Source organism: Malus sylvestris, chromosome 17, assembly GCF_916048215.2.
Source record: "Malus sylvestris chromosome 17, drMalSylv7.2, whole genome shotgun sequence".
NCBI classification, from domain to species: domain Eukaryota; kingdom Viridiplantae; phylum Streptophyta; class Magnoliopsida; order Rosales; family Rosaceae; genus Malus; species Malus sylvestris.
The window spans coordinates 12250088-12267554 of NC_062276.1; the positions used below are offsets into that span (position 1 = coordinate 12250088).

General features: G+C 36.1%; 1 protein-coding gene across 2 annotated transcripts; it reads left to right on the plus strand.

The window, feature by feature from the left end:
• The first annotated feature begins 8262 nt into the window (after window positions 1-8262).
• On the plus strand, window positions 8263-15851 carry LOC126611177 (tobamovirus multiplication protein 1). Of its 2 annotated transcripts, XM_050279368.1 has the most exons (13): window positions 8264-8635; window positions 11058-11108; window positions 11523-11556; window positions 12244-12330; window positions 12442-12493; window positions 13052-13226; window positions 13381-13476; window positions 14035-14095; window positions 14253-14317; window positions 14518-14592; window positions 14696-14771; window positions 14900-15066; window positions 15239-15851. In XM_050279368.1, the coding sequence occupies exons 1-13, from the start codon at window positions 8516-8518 to the stop codon at window positions 15260-15262; spliced, it is 1083 nt and encodes a 360-aa protein (XP_050135325.1). In that variant the 5' UTR covers window positions 8264-8515; the 3' UTR covers window positions 15263-15851. The 2 variants fall into 2 exon arrangements, with proteins under 2 accessions (XP_050135326.1, XP_050135325.1); XM_050279369.1 differs by lacking the exon at window positions 11058-11108 and having other exon boundaries at window positions 8263-8635.
• The last annotated feature ends 1616 nt before the right edge of the window (window positions 15852-17467 follow it).

Consider the following 17467-nt stretch of genomic DNA (forward strand, 5'->3'; position numbering starts at 1 on the left):
TAAAATTGCACGTCTCACAAATATCCTTTTGGCAGTTTAACTCTCTTTGGAACATAGGCGCCGCGTCCGCTGCTGGTTCGTTGACCCACATTATGTCAATGTCCTAAAGATATTTACAAAGATACACCTGAAATGTGTCGTGGCAAATTGAGGAAGGGGAGAGGTGGGCGTTTTTCGACCCCAAATTTTATCAATAATAAAAACAATCCCCAAATTACGTTTCAATCTACTTTTTGTTTCTAAATAGAACTGTTTTGTGTCTTTAAAATGTTTTTTTCTTCCATCTATTGTAAATAATGGGTATGTTTGCCCACATGTGTATAGTAATGTGTATAGTAAAGTATCACATGTATATAATATAAACTCATAAGCTAAATAGTAATCCTTTTGTAATTTTTCATTGAAGTGGCTCTATAAATAGAGCACTTCATTTGTCAAAGACGGTAGAACATCAAGAAGAGAAAATAAAGAAATATAATACTCTCAGTATCCCTTATTTTCTAATATCTGCAATACTTTTGTCAGTGTGATATTTTGCACCACTTCGTCCTCGCTCTTAGCAAAGGTTATTTCTCTACTTTTGCCTATTTATAACACATTATCAGCACGACTCTCTAATCATTTCTCATTTCCCTTCACCGAAAGAAAAAAAGAAAAATGTTTCCTCTAAGGTTTTTACTGTTCTTCTTCTTCATCTGCCTTAATTGATGGATATACCCTCGCGAAGAACTGTTTGCACCATGTTTACTTCTAGTTCTCAAACTAACAGTTACTTATATCTTTGATTTCTTGTTTGGTGTAGATATTGACTACTAACCCACTGATTATTTATTTATACAATCCAAGATGGTGCGGTACTATCGCCTATCTTGCACTGCAGATCTAATTTTACTGCAAATTTTAAGTGGAACGGTATAATCGCCCACCGTATCCTGCATATTTAAATTTACCTTCTATTTAAATTTTATCGCAATTTTAGGTGGTGTGGAATAATCACCCACTCTGCTCTGCATATTTAAATTTTATCGCAATTTTAGGTGGTGTGGTATAATCATCCACCCTGCTTTGCATATTTAAATTTTATCACAATTTAGTTGGTGTGGTATAATCATCCACCCTGCTTTGCATATTTAAATTTTATCGCAATTTTAGGTGGTGCGGTATAATCGTCCACTTTACTCTACATATTTAAATTTTCCTGTTGTTTAAAGTAGTGCGGACTAATCGCCCATCCTATACTTGTTTCAATGAGAATGGTGCAGTACAATTGCCCTTCTCATTAATCATGAAAATCTCGAGCCTGAAGTTTCGAGTACTTATTATTTTGGCTTGAAGATAAAAAATTTGTAAGAACCAGAAGTTCTAACATTATATTCCTCCAGAACACATATTATTGCAAGTTCTTACACACCTCATTTTTCTTTCAGAAAAGAAAATGGCAAACTTGGCAAAACTTGATTTTGCTGCCCTGAACATTACTAGAAATAATTACCTTACTTGGGTACTGGATACCAAGATCCATCTGGAAGCAGCGAATCTTGGAGATACCATTAGGGAAGAGAGCATCTCATTCTCTCAAGATCGGGCAAAGGCCATGATTTTTATTCGTCACCATATTGATGAGGCACTAAAGAGCGAGTACTTAACGGTTGAAGATCCGTTAGCCCTCTGGAAGGCCTTAAGAAACAAATACAATCACCAGACAATGGTGATTCTTCCAAGAGCTTGCTATGACTGGACTCACCTAAGAATCCAAGATTTCAAGTCAGTGGCTGAGTACAATTCGGCGTTGTTCAGAATTACCTCTCAGATGGAGCTTTGTGGGGATACTATTACTGAGGAGATGTTATTGGAAAAGACTTTCAGCACATTCCATGCCTTTAACATGCTCCTGCAGCAGCAGTATAGAGCGCGAGGCTTCATTGAATACAACCAGCTGATATATGTGCTCCTGGTAGCTGAACAGAACAATGAACTCCTGATGAAAAACCATAATTCCTGACCTACTGGATCAACATCGTTCCCAGAAGTGAATGATGCTTCCCTTGAAAGGAATACCATATCCTCCCATGACAATAATTACAAACGATAACATGACCACAAGCAAGGCCGGTGGAAAGGGAAAGGCAAGAACCATGGTGTCCAGTTTCACAACCAGGTTCCAAGGCATAATCTAGGTCCGAGCTTTAAAAATGCAAATTGCTAGAAAGGAAAAGCTCATATGAACACTCCTAGAAATCCTGAAGGAGTTTGCCATAGGTGTGGTGGCAATGAACATTGGGCGCGTACTTGTCGCACCCCAAAGCATCTGGTGGAGCTGTATCAAGCCTCATTCAAGGAGAAGGGTGTCGAGATCAATTTCTTCGACCAGGCTCAATCAATGGAAACCCCTGATCCAATGACCAATTTATTAGGATAGTTAAACACAACCCATCTGGATGTTACAGACTTTATTAATGAAAGAGGGAATGAAGTTTATGGGTCCAATTAAATTATTTATGTTTAATGTACTCTTGTTATTTGTACTTGTGGTTTAATGCTGGCATTTTCAATTCAATAAAAGTAGTATTCCAATCTGAATAAACTGCTTTTTCTTTACTCAGAGAACATTGATAAAAATTATGGTTATTCTCAAAACAAGAGCAATGGCGGAGACTTTTGTCTTGCAGACAGCGCAACCATGCATTCAATACTTCGAGATCGAAAGTATTTCTCGAATTTGGTACTTGCAAAAGTAAAAGTAACAACAATATCATGGCAATCAGATGTAATTGAAGGCTCAGGAAAAGCCCAGATTATGTTACCAAATGGAACAATATTATCCATAAAGAATGCATTATATGATAGTCAATCCATTCGAAATTTGTTGAGTTTTAAAGACATACGTCTAAATGGATACCACATTGAAACGAAAAGTGTAGAAAATGTGGAATATTTATACATTACTTCCAATGATACCCAGAAGCATATATTAGAGAAGTTGCATGGTTTATCGAGTGGATTGTATTATACATACATAAAGACAGTTGAGGCATATACTGTCATGAACCAGAAGTTCATTGATTCAAATGTTTACATGCTTTGGCATAACCGTCTAGGTCATCCAGGATCTACCATGATGCGTATAATCATTACCAACTCTAATGGATATCCATTATTGAGCAGACACATTGATGTCTCAAATGATAACCCTTGCAAGGCTTGTTCCCAAGGGAATTTGGTAATTAGACCATCACAACTAAAGGTTGATGATGAATCCCCATCATTTTTGCAAAGAATTCAAGGGGATATTTGTGGACCTATTCAACCACCTTGTGGACCATTTCGATATTTTATGGTTTTGGTTGATGCATCTACCCGATGGTCACATGTTTGCCTATTGTCTACTCGAAATATAGCTTTTGTGAGACTTCTTGCTCAGATAATTAAGTTGCGAGCACAGTTCCCAGATCATCCCATTAAGTCTATTCGACTTGATAATGCTGGTGAATTTACGTCTCAAACTTTTGATGATTACTGCATGACACTGGGCATTGATGTTGAACATCCTGTTCCTGGTGTCCATACCCAAAATGGTTTAGCAGAGGCATTTATCAAGCGGCTTCAATTAATAACCCACAATCTGCTCATGAAAACGAAATTGCCAATCTCTACATGGGGACATGCCATCTTACATGCAGCATCATTGGTTCGACTGAGACCCATAGCCAACCACCAATACTCATCAATACAACTCATGTTTAGACATCAACCAAATATTTCACATTTACGAGTTTTTGGTTGTGCTGTTTATGTGCCTATTGCACTGCCACAACGAACTAAAATGGGACCTCAACGCAAACTGGGAATTTATGTAGGTTTTGATTCACCATCTATCATTAGATATTTGAAACCTTTGACTGGTGATATGTTTACAGCTCGTTTTACTGATTGTCATTTTGATGAAACAGTTTTCCCATCGTTAGGGGGAGAAAAGACTGTTCCAGAAGAACGACAAGAATTGACATGGGTTGTTCCCATCTTATCTCATTTTGATCCACGAAGCACTCAATGTGAAAATGAAGTGAAAAGGATCATTCATCTTCAATGTATTGCTAATCAAATGCCAGATGCATTTAATGATGCTTCGAAAATGACAAAGTCACATATACCAGCTGCAAACGCACCTGCAAGAATTGATGTCCATGTTGAACAAAATAAAGTGGCAGCGAATGATTCATCAAATGCACGCCTGAAGCGTGGTAGACCCCCAGGTTCAAAAGATTCAGTCTCTCGAAAGAGAAAGATGATGGCACAGTTGAAACCAAATGATATCATTCAAGAAAAGAAATTGAATGATAAAACCATAATTCATGATTCTGTACTTCCAGAAAAAAAAATGTCCTTGATGAGACACATATCCCTGAAAAGACAGAAGTACATGAAAGCAAAGAAATATCCATAAATTATGCATGTACTAATGAATTGTAGGATCGAAATGAAATAATCATTGACGACATGTTTGCATTTGCAATAGCCATTGAAATTATATTAAATGATGATATTAAGTCCCGTTTTGTTGATGAATACAAACAGAGACAAGATTGGCCTGAGTGGAAAGATGCAATCCAGGCAGAATTAAATTCCTTGGAAAGACGAAGTGTTTTTGGACCAGTAGTCCAAACCCTACCTGGTGTGAACCCCGTAGGTTACAAATGGGTATTCACAAGGAAATGCAACAAGAAAAACAAAATTGCAAGATATAAAGCACGACTCGTTGCACAAAGTTTTTCACAAAGCCCTAGAATTGATTATGAAGAGACATACTCTCCTGTAATGGATGCAATTACGTTCTGTTACTTAATAAGTTTGATGATTTCAGAAAAACTTGACATGTGACTTATGGATGTCATCACCGCGTATCTATATGGAGAATTAGATACAGACATATATATGAAAGTCCCAGAAGGACTTAAGTTGCCTGAAGTAACTAATAAACCACGAGGTATGTTCTCAATCAAATTAAGGCGATCACTGTATGGGCTGAAACAATCTGGGCGAATGTGGTATAATCGTCTCAGTGAGTATTTGATTAAAGAAGGATATGCCAACAATGTCATCTGCTCTTATGTGTTCATTAAGAAATCAAATACTGGATTTGCTATAGTGGCAGTATACGTCGATGATATGAACCTAGTTGGAACCCCTGAATAGCTCAACAAAACTGCTGACTATCTGAAAAACGAATTTGAAATGAAAGACCCTGGAAAAACCAAATATTGTCTCGGCCTGCAGATCGAGCATTGTGCTAATGGAATTTTGATCTATCAATCAGCTTACATTGAAAAAATATTGAAGCGATTTGGCATGGACAAGACTTATCCACTTAGCGCCCCAATGGTCGTTCGTTCTTTGGACATTAAGAAAGATCAATTCCTTCCAAAAGAAGATGATGAACTGGTCCTTGGTCCAAAAGTACCATATTTGAGCGCAATAGGTGCTTTATTATATTTAGCACATTGTACTAGACCAGATATAGCTTTTTCAGTTAACTTGTTAGCCAGGTATAGCTCTGCTCCAACAATTCGTCATTGGAAGGGAGTTAAAGATGCTCTACGATACCTTCGTGGGACAACAAATATGGGTCTCTTCTACTCAGACAAACCCATAAATGATCAGATCCTTGTTGGATCCACAGATGCTGGTTTTCTCTCCGATCCGTATAAAGCCCGCTCACAAAATGGATATGTGTTCACTTATGGAGATACTGCAATTTCATGGCAATTAACGAAGCAAACGCTAGTTTCTACATCTTCCAATCACTCGGAAATAATTGCTTTACATGAAGCAAGTCGTGAATGTTCTTGGTTAAGATCAATGATCCACCACATCCGGAATTCATGTGGTCTACCTTCAAAGACAGACACTCCAACTGTCATCCATGAAGATAATGCAGCCTGTATCGCCCAGATGAAGGAAGGATTCATCAAAGGTGATAAGACTAAACACATCTCTCCAAGATTTTTCAGTGCATATGAGCTTCAGAAGGGTAAAGTTATTGAAGTCAAACAAATATGAAGTTATTGAAGTTATTAAAGTTATTAAAGTTATTGAAGGGTAAAGTTATTGAAGTCCAAGATTTTTCAGTGCACATTTCAGAAGTTAGTGCAGGGAATCGAATTACGTCGGCTTACAAATTTGAAGAATGCGAAATCAGGGGGAGATACAATTCAGGGGGAGCATCCATGATACATGCATGTTGTACTCTTTTTCCTTCAATTAGGATATTTCCCACTGGGTTTTTCCTATCAAGGTTTTAACAAGGCAACATAAGCATGCTCAACACCATCCGGGTAAAGTTTTTCTCTTTTTCCTTCGCTATGTTTTTTTTTCCCACTGGGTTTTTCCAAGCAAGGTTTTAATGAGGCAACTGATGTTGATATGTGGGCATCCAAGGGGGAGTATTGTAAATAATGGGTATGTTTGCCCACATGTGTATAGTAATGTATATAGTAAAGTATCACATGTGTATAGTATAGACTCACAAGCTAAATAGTAATCCTTTTGTAATTTTCCATTGAAGTGGCTCTATAAATAGAGCACTTCATTTGTTAAAAGAGGGAAGAACATCAAGAAGAGAAAACGAAGAAATATAATACTCTCAGTATCTCTCATTTTCTAATATCTGCAATACTTTTGTCAGTGTGATATTTTGCACCACTTCGTTCTCGCTTTTAGCAAAGGTTATTTCTCTACTTTTGCCTATTTATAACACGATCTTTAATTTGTAAAACTTCTCTTTTTTTGAAACACACCAAGCACGCCTTCAATCAGGACATCTCAAAGACGCCACGGTTGAAGGGGGAACTTTAGTAGGGCATAGATCCTCTCCTGTTGGCCCCCCTCTTTCTCACAAACACAATTTTTTTGTTACTTGCCTGCTCATGACAATGTGATAACTTTTTTATTGGACGATCTTACAAGATCAATCATGTGGTGCCCACTTGTAGATTCTTTTTTTTTTTTAGAAGAAACGATAACGATTTTATTCAAAACGTTAATATAGCAAACAATCTTCGAGGAGGGCATCTGGATTAACTCCGGAGGCTCCTCAAATGACTTGTAGATTCACTTTGAAAAGAAAATGATAGGAAAAGTAGAGGGACATCTTTTGTTTATGTAAATATTTGAAGAATAAAATTGGAAATATGAAATATGGTTGACAAGCAAGAAAATAAGATGATGCAAATAGAATTTCCCTACACTTTATAATGCTTGAAAATGAAGTATAAGGCATTGACTTTACATAGTTATCGTTAATCACAATGCTCCTCGTCGCTTTAATAATATGATGGAAAACACTTAAAACTTTCCATTTAGGCAGCATAAATAACTCCCAATTATTAATTAGGACTTAGGGATCTTAGATCATAACACCAACGATTTAAATATAATTCTGAGTATCCCTTAAGATCCTATAGTTTTTGTTGACATTTTCGTATTTTCAAATACTCAATACTTTCAAAAAATTTAGTATCCCTGACATCCAAATTACTTTGCATCCAAGCAATTCAATGGTTAACAATTGTTCATAATTGACGTTGACTTTGGACTCAAAATGGAAACCCATTTCGGTATTTTAAAATTTCTGGATCCTAGAAATTTCAGTTCACATTCAAAATTGACTTTCATAGCCTATTATTTTGAAATCGGGCTTTCGGTTCGGGTCCCGAACCGAAACTACCCTTACCGTTCACTTGCTTTGTAATATATTAATGCATCTTTTGTTTAAAGTTGTCACTTTTATTCTTAATATTCACGTGGAGAAGAAAGAGAATTTGAGATTGTATGTTTTTTATATTATTTTTTTTAAATTAAAAACATGCTTTGATGAGATGTGAGTGAAAAAATAAATAAATATTTTTGTTCAAAGTTTCCTTAATGCGCATAAATATTTTTTTAAATATTTTCTTGCATGAAAGAGTATGATAGTAATTTTTTTTTTTTTTGAACTTTTAGTTGACAAATAGTGTTCATTTATATGTAGTATAATTCACTTTTGAATTGTGGATACATTTTTTTGGGTATCCGAAGTTTGATCCTATGGTATTAAGTATCTTTCCCAAAAATAAACTTTGTAGATAGAATATTCCCTAGACTTCTCAAATCTCCCGTAAATTCTTATAATTGTATATTTATTAAAAACAAAAAAACAACAAACAAAAAAAATAAAAACAAAATAAAACAAAACAAAACGACTGAGGCAGGTTGGGTGGAAAGAGTCCCACAACAAAAAACAAACAAGAGAAACACAAGGCTGAATTTTGTTTGGTATGCAAAGCCAAATTTCATTATTTTGTCGTTCTTGGTCCCCGTACAATCGACGATCCTCTATATAGAACCTGATTTGCCCAGCCCTCTATGGTTCTCAGATTAGATTGACACACAGAAACTGAGAGAGAGAGAGAGAGAGAGAGAGAGAGAGAGAGAGAGAGAAAGAGAGAGCTTTCTTGAAAAGCAGAAGCAGAAGCAGAAGATGATGTTCTTCTTGGAGCTACCAGTGGAAAAAGGTGATTGCTTTCCGTCGGACTTGCTTATCTTCAACATAGCTCTGGCCATCTTCAATGGCGTTCTTGCTGCGGTTGCGTTTTCTCAGGTCTGTTTCGATCCTTTGAGAATTTCATCACATGGGTTTTGTCTATTTTGTGGATTCTTCCTTGACTGAATCTTGATGCATGTTAAGCGTGAGAAGTGATATTGCATGTTTGTTCGCTGAATCTTGATTTGGATTAAGGAGTTATTTGTGTTTTTGTTGTGCTTGGTTGGGGAGAAAGTGGAGGAAAATTTGGAATTGTTACGATTGGTATTGGATTTGATGTTATAAATTTCCCAATTTCGCACCTTTAGTTTCACCATTTGAAATTCTATGGTGGATTAGGCACCTTTGATAAATGTGCATTGCCGCCCTTTTGCCGAATTACAAGTTTTAGTCTCCTCATTTTTATCTCCAGTTATAGTTGCCAAGAGCTGATTACACATGTATAAGAACCTATTTTTTGTTAGTGCAATTAACTGTAGATACTGGTATCTTTTGTTAGTATTTCGAGTTTGTTCATTGAGTATTCCAGAAGTACTACTTGATGTGAAATATTATAACACTCAATTTAAAACCCTATGATTGTAATATATGAAAGTAGAGATCATTCTAGGCCAGGGATTAGGAGGGATGCTAATCTACTCAATTTTAACTCAAAAACACTTAACTTGAAAACACTAAACTAGACTCTTATGACTCAAAACTGACTCAAACTACTTAAAACAGCACAAAACAAGCAAACTGACTCCAAACTAACACTAAGGATGACTTTGGACGATTTCTAAACTAACAAGACTCAAAACAATGAAAAGACACCAATTTGGACAGTTTCTAACCTAAAGACATGAAATATAAAGGGGGGTTTGTTTCTTGACGAATTTTAGACTAGAACTAAGCAGATTTAAGACTCTAAGTAATTTTAAACGAAATTGGTGAATTAAAGGGTGAAAGGCTAGCTAGAGGGTCATTCTCCACACATGAAACATATGCAAACAAATTGATTTCCAGTGTTGTTTCTTTAAACCATGAATGACAATGCTCCAAATTAATTGTGAATGCACTAATTAACTTTCAGATTTTCATAAGTTCATTGAATTGAATGGACATCGCATCGCAACCAAATTATTCTTCTCAAGTTCCCTATATGAACAACATGATAGAGATACATATCAAAGATCATTAAGTTCTATGAAAATCATAAGCATTGACAAAACATTTGTAACTATGAACTGCATGATACTCCTGCCAAGAATTCACTTAACACGATCGTAACTAGCAACCTCCACTACTTGTGAATATAAGTTCATAACTATTGGGTGAAATTTCCTTATACTCTAGCATCAAATCCCTGCATGCAAACTAAATGTGCACCCTCAATCAATACACAAGAATAAGTTATCAATCAAACCGATAAGTAAATCACATTCATATTTTACGAAACAATAACTGAAGGTAATCAATTTATATAAAACATATGTCCATGGCTTCGAATTCACCTCTAACTAAAAAGGAATTAGTTCCACATGTTTGCAGAAATTAACAACGACATCAACATAATTGTAAAACTAAAACAAGGATAGAAGACAGCCCAGAGACGCTCTAGCACTCCCAAAAGCTTGGGCACAGGCACGGCACAAAGGCTTCTCCCTTCCTTCCTTCCCCTTGCTGCGGCACACCTTTGAAACTCTCTGAAAATCTCTCAATTGCTCTCTTGTATGTGGTGTATGGTGGTGTAGAAATATATGGGGGTGGTGTGTGAATTGTGCCACAGAAAATATGTATATATAGACCTAGGGAACTCGGCACAAATCTTGAGATGAGAAGGATAAATTTTGACACAATTCTTGAAGGAAAAGGACTAGGGTTTGGCAGAAACCAAGGAGGAAAGGGACTCAGAACTTGCGGCAGATTCTAGACATTCTAGAAAAGGTCCAGGCTCTAGATTTTTAGGAGAGGAGATAAGGCTTCTAGGATCATATTTTTATGTGTCCAAGTCTGAAAATAATCCCCCCTTACAGCTGGAATTAAGGTATGATAAGATTAGGATATGATAAGATAATATAAGGTTAGTTTGGATAAGATAAGGTTGGATAAGGTTTTGGATAAGATAAGGTAGTTTGGATAATGTCTCCTTCTTTTGAGCTGATTCCTTATCTTCAATGTCTTGAATTAATTTATGCAACTCTTTAGCATATTCCTAGCCTCTTGAACTTCAAAAACGTCCATCCACCTTGCTCCATTCATGTGCTATACATTCTTGGCCCAAAACTGCTCCAAAATGTACTTTCTTGCCAACATTGTCATTTGGACCTGCAAACACACGAAAATAGCTTAAATCACTATAATAAACAGAAATTAACTATGAAAATGCAAGAAAACAAGTTAACTACGTCGCATAAATATGCTCCTATCACCACTCTTGTTTGATTACTTTTTTTTTTTTCCGTAAGTTGGGAATCACCTTAGCATTTTGTTTCTCCAGCTGATCAGAATTCATATGCGCAATCAACAAAGTGGATGGACACGCCAAAAAGTAAGGGCTTCATCTCTTACTCCTAATGTTTACCTTTTTAATTGAATTTAAGAAAAAATTAATGTGATGAGTTGTTCTATGAGCAATTGAAGGCATAAAAAGCGTGTCGTCGTCTGATGTTTTATATCCTACCATATATTGTAGGAATGTTATGAGCACTTTTGTTCAGGATGTGGTTTTGAAAATTGGGTTTTGCACCTTCACGTCAAATATCAATTGGAAATTCTATGGAATCCCCCTCCCACTCCCCTCAGTTTTACCATTTGCATATGATCTGTTCAGGCTGTTTCTATGTTATTTAATGTGAAAAATGGTTTATTATTCTTAAATGTTCTATAATATATATATGTTTTAGTTTTGTGTACTTTTACTCTTTACAGGGACCATTTGACTGAAATGATTACGAATATGCAGGTACTCCACCTCTTGATTGGCTCTTCTAACTTGGGTAAGGCTGATGGTTTATGGTTCAGAGCATCATTCTTCCATTAAATTTGAACAATTGTTAAAGATGAGCTCAACTGGGTCGTGGATTTGTAAAAATACGTCTGTCTTGCAGAGGCTAAAATACCTTCGTTTTTTCCATACTATCAACTCTTCAGTTTTCCTTCCAAGCTTTATCAAGTTTTTATTTTCGAATTAATAAATGTAGGGATGCAGTGCCCAGTGGGCATATTAGGTAAAATTTCAGTCTTCAAGTAGAGGATTTTATACTAATCATGTGACTGAATGGGTACAGTACTAAGCAGAACTAACAATGTGCATTCAAATCAAGCATGAAGTGGGTGTACAAGGGATTTCCCATTGTATCAGATTGGTTCTCTCGTGTATTTACATTGATAAATAGAAACATGTCTTTTATGGTATAAATTGGTGTAACCACAATAGTACATGAGTATTGACTTAGAGACATATAGTTATATCTTTTATTCTCATCAGATTCTTTGGTTCTGTTTAAGTTTTCCGCAGTTTTGTTCAAACGCTTCAACTGATCAAAACAGTTTCTATTTCAAAACCTTTTACTTTTTCCTCTCTATCAACTCTACAACACTCTTCATAGTATAAAATCCCAAAGTAGATTCTATGGCCACATCACGTCCATCAAGTTATATCTTCACACTTCTTGTTTTGGCAGGTTACTTCATATACTTTACATTTACGCTGGTTGTAACTTGTAAGCAGTGGCGTTGCTGGTCTAATGTCTGTGGATTTATTCTGATGGGTATACTTTTAACTTAGTTGTAATGATTGACAAGCAGCTTTATATGTTCGTTTCTAAAGTTTCTTTACAGTTAGTCACTGGTGATTTATTGATGAAATTTTTTTGCAACAGCCTACCCGAAAGTTCTGTTTCTCGCAGCCTTTCTTTCACTCCTATCCTTTTGGTAAGTTTTCTTATTCTAGATTAAGCGTTCTCATGTTGTAATTTTAGAGATGGTCTGGTCGATTGAAAAGCATGACAACTATTATCTTACCTTTGATCTGTTAAACTTGTTAAGGTTATCTTTATTGTGTCCAGTAGGAATATCTATAGAAATTTACCCTCCCGTATTCTGCTGATTCAATTCCTTCTATATCAAATGTTTGTGATTTTTTTTATCTCTGTGTCTATATTTGATATTTGGCACTTACTAGATTTCCGTTAAGAAATATCCAGTTTTTCTATTTCAATGCAAATTTCATCTACAACCGATGTCAGTTCTGTATACTTTTACTTTTGGATCTTGACAATTCCTTGACATATATACTTTGTATTTAACCTCACACGTAAAATGGCTTTTTGTGTCAATTACTCAAATATCGATTTCATTTTGAAGCATGTCACAACATGGTTTATCTTTTATATGTTTGATTACAATCTCTAAAGCTTGTAAAATAAAAATCTATAGTCACAGTGTAATTTATAAGGTATACAAATGCTGTTATGGACAATGACTTTGTAGGTTCGACCTTTGCCATCAGGCAAATGATGAAGAGGATGAAGATGATGAAGAGGACAACAGCGTGGAGCAGACCTTGTTAGAAAATTCAAAGAATTCATCAAGCACAGATGGTCATCGGGTTTGTTGTTCATTCCAAAGCATTCATGTTGGAAGTCACCAAAAGTTTGTGATTGCGGTATGAGGGATATAATTGTTTTATTATTTACTTTTTATTTGTCGTGCATAAGTGATGAAACTTCTGCTGAAATATTTTTATCTTGAAACTTCTGCTGGAATATTTTTTTCTCTAGTTCTTCTTGTCAACTAATTTCAGCTGTTTCTCCCGCTAGGTTGTTGTGTTTGTCCTTATTCTGATGATGTCATTTGCTGTGGTAATCTGGATTGGTGCGGGTAAGAACCCCATTGATTCTTCAGCAGTTGCTCAGGTACGGACCACAGTCATTTCTATTCTATATTTATGAGTATCAGATGAGCTCATGTCCTAACGGTCTTTCAGAAATTTTATGGCATGATAACTTATGCTGGGCCATAACATGTATCAGGAAATTAGGTTCTAAAAAATTAGAATAAAATAGTGTTCAGTCATATCTGGCATTTTGATTCATACAAAAGAGAATTTGGAAGTGCAGCTGCCATTAGTATTTCCTTATTAAGGTCTGGGTCGATAGCAGTTTTTATAGGAAATTGCATAGTCTCGTCTACTTGATCTTTTGATTTAGTACAAGTGAAATAAGTGTCTTTGCATCCCCATATTTGTGTATAGAAGATCAGTCCTTATCTATGGTTGCTTGATCTCTGATATGTGTGAGACACCACCACTTTGTGTATGCTTATTGGTTAATACTTCTTGGATCGTAGTTTTTCATTTCAATTTTCGGAACATTTTGAGTGAACCATATATTCTTACCATGGTGTGTCGTTATGTATCTATTCGTTTGAATATGGAAAAGTATTATTGGCCAATAACGACAACCATTGTACAGGTATATGAAGACTTTCTCGGTTTTGCCGTTCTTTCACTAGGGGGAGCATTAGGTTTCTATGGTGAGCACATGCAACTTTTTTTTTTTTTTTTTATACATCAATTTAGTTTGGAAGGTCACTAAATTTTGTAAGCGTTAAAAGTGATATATTGGCTTTATAACCGAATTCTTTGATGTGCTGTCTGAAATTTAATTTGCTGTTCTTTCTATATTTCCAGGCATTCTGCTATCTCGTAAGTTAAGGAAAGTACGGTCTGAGAAAGCTTCTTCCGAAATGTGGAAGGTATTAAACTGATTGAAACTTCCTTTTCTTCTATTGCCTTTGATGAAAATGATTCATATTCTTCAAAGTGCGCTTACTATTTTTTTCTTTGAACATTAAATACTTTGTGTGGCATGCTTAAAAATGTCGTGCAATAATTTTTGCCTAAATTGGCACAATTCCTGTTTTTAATTTTGTAAGTTTTGAACTTTCGTAAACAGGTTGCGAGCTTGGCGGTTACTTCTGTTGTATGCTTTACGTCAAGTGCATTGGTTGCTATTCTTACACATATTCCTGTAAGTGGGTCATTGGCTAGAGACCTTACTACTCTTTGTGCAGTTCATTTGATTTGTTTACCGTACATAATTTCTTGGTTATTCACTTTAAGATCTTTTCCAGCTATATTGTCAGCGGAGTCTGAAAATCACATATGGCGGAAAAGCACTTGTTTTTCTAATTCTGTACTACTTCATAGGTAATGCTGTGTTCCCTTCTGAGTATTTCTTTCGAATTCACCCATCTTGAATGTGGAAGATACTGCATTTTGTTCATCAGATAATAATTATCATTAGTTTTTTTCCCACCCCTTCTTGTTTTTGTTAGGATGTTTGGTGCCCTCGGCTTTTGTATTGTGGATTGTGAGAGAATTGCCACCCCCGATAACTAATCGCCAAAGGGAGCAGTCAAGAACAATTACGTTTGTCAGCTATGGTGCAGTGGGGGCACAGCGTCCTCATCAGTGGGCTACAGTAACAAGTTCAAATAATCAGGTCTTTTTGCTACTCTGCTATTCTTCTGAAATGTTATTATTTATAGGTCTTCTTTTCCGACTTTGACCTCTGTTTCATCAAACTGTGTGATTGCGTTCATATTTTTCTTTTGTGTAAAATTATATCGTTTAAAGAGGAAGACGTTAAATGGCTCTCCCTGTTTGCATTGCAGGCATCACGAGCAAGTCCCATATAAGAAAAACTTGTGGATTCGGAACTTCCTTTGGTCTCTGACAACAACATGCTGGAAATGCAGACTCGCACACATGCAAATGTTTCGAGACCTACAGATTGCAGTGAAACACAAACAAGCAGGAGGATGACTGGTGCAAGCATTTATACTACAGATCATGGATGGCTGCGGCTGCTGCCACCGCTCCTTAGCATTTGGTTAATGCAGAGTTAAACTGCAGGAATGCTACCAGAGGATGCACTTTTGCCAAGGGATGCTTCCGTCATGTTAAATAATCCTCCTGTGATTCCTTTTGTAAACACCCCATTCACGTGTAGATGTAGATGCCTCCCAACCGGATGTTCGTGACGATGTTACAGCGAAAAGAGTGTGGATTCTTGGTAGTAACTTGGTACAGAAACCAGAAAAAAAAAAAAAAAACATAAGATTGCAGAGTTCGTGGCAGTGGATTTTAATGGTTCTCTCCCAGGTGCATCGGCGTTTTGATTCTTCGTTTGTATTGAGAAAAGGTAACTCCTTTCGTTGATGAGCGCATAATTCTCTAGTTAAAACTGGTTCTAAAACAAATTAATCCCGCGATTTACATGTTAAATTTGTAATTTCTTGAGCTGTAAGCATCTCCTTTAGAGCATGTCCACAGGACCTCCAAAAGCTCGTTGGACTGCCCAGATATGAATTGCCGGACCTCGAGCCCGCTGGCAGTGGCGACGTCATCAGCCTTGCGATAGAGTGGGGCCGCCTACGTGCTGAACCTAGAGCCAAACGACTTCATTTTCTGTGCGCCATAGCTGCTGGATTTTCAACGGTAAAAAAAATTTGAAAAACTTTTGACACAATCTGATGCATCTGATGTGGAAATCAGCGATCAAGATTAATCCAACGTAAAAAATTCCAATACCCAACCATCTTTCATTCCCAACGTTACAACTGAATATTTATTTTTACTACAATCTCCTCTATTCGATTTCTATTTCCTAAATGGTTTTGTTACCACAAAAAGTGAGTGAGAAGGCAGATGGGAGATTTGGGGAAGACGTTGCTTTGCTTAGGTGATTGTTACTTCAAAAAACATACTTACGAAGTTCACATTTATTTATAAATAAATAAATATTTTTGTGAATAATAATCGCACTTGTCCTCACCCTTGCCCTTCCCATTTCCAAACAAGTAGGGTTCCACAGAGACAACCATTGCTCAAGATGGACAATAAGGGCAATTCAAATGCCTTGCCGTTACCCTTCTAAAACGGGCGAACTTGCTCTTATTACTTTTATAGCCACGTAGGTAACGAGTTTTACGAATCAATGTTCCTTTAGTTTGAATGACCCTTTGGTGGGACACCTAACTAAAACGCCAGAATTTGTTCAATTCTTGTAGAGGACACTTCAATGGTAAAAGCTCATCCAATCCCATGTATCCATTCAAAGTTCAAGACATATTCCTAGTTTTGCTTAAAAGAAGAGAAGGAGAAGCATTAACAAACATTTAATCAACCAAAACAACCTTTTTATCTTAATTAGTTGCTTGGCAAATGGACTTCAATTAACAAACATACTATGTAATTAAAGTATCAATAATGTTATAAAATGAACGATGTTGACAATCTATAATGTGTTGAAATATTTACTTAATAAAAACAGTATGCAAAGTATGAATCATAATCTCGACATATCATAAGTCTACAAACATAATAACGAACAACAACTATCATTTTTATATTGTTTGTATTTATTATTCACCTATTTCCACTGTTCTAAAAATCCTCGTTAGGCAACTGACCACCGCCTCCTGTTAGTCCCCAGACGTTTGAAAGTTAAGAAAGTGCGCCTAGACCCACTTAGGTGTCCGTCTAACCCGCCTAAACTTGCATAGGCACTCACCTAGGTCGCGACTCTGACTTAGATAGAAAATCGATTACTTTCATTTGGTATTTTAATTTTTCAATAAAATGTAAGAGACTTGTTAAATACTTAGATGAACAGTCATCATATGCTTATTCCTCATGTTTTCAATATATTTTAATACCATATAATTTACATGTCATATTATTTTGTAATTTATGTATCCCAATATAACTATGTCTAATTTGCCTTAGTTTTAGGCTCTAATCTGCCGCTCGACTAGCTGCTTAACGTCTTTTAATACTTTCAACCTAAGTAAATATGTTCGAATCATATTTTCCACGTGTTACCCTCATGGCTTTAGGGG

Bases quoted from the DNA above. Each gene is read 5' to 3' on its own strand.
- LOC126611177 (XM_050279368.1), top strand. From the start codon at position 8,516: ATGATGTTCTTCTTGGAGCTACCAGTGGAAAAAGGTGATTGCTTTCCG. The intron at 12,331-12,441 runs GTATACTTTTAA...TTTTTGCAACAG, and splicing joins CTGTGGATTTATTCTGATGG to CCTACCCGAAAGTTCTGTTT. The intron at 14,772-14,899 runs GTAATGCTGTGT...TGTTTTTGTTAG, and splicing joins AATTCTGTACTACTTCATAG to GATGTTTGGTGCCCTCGGCT.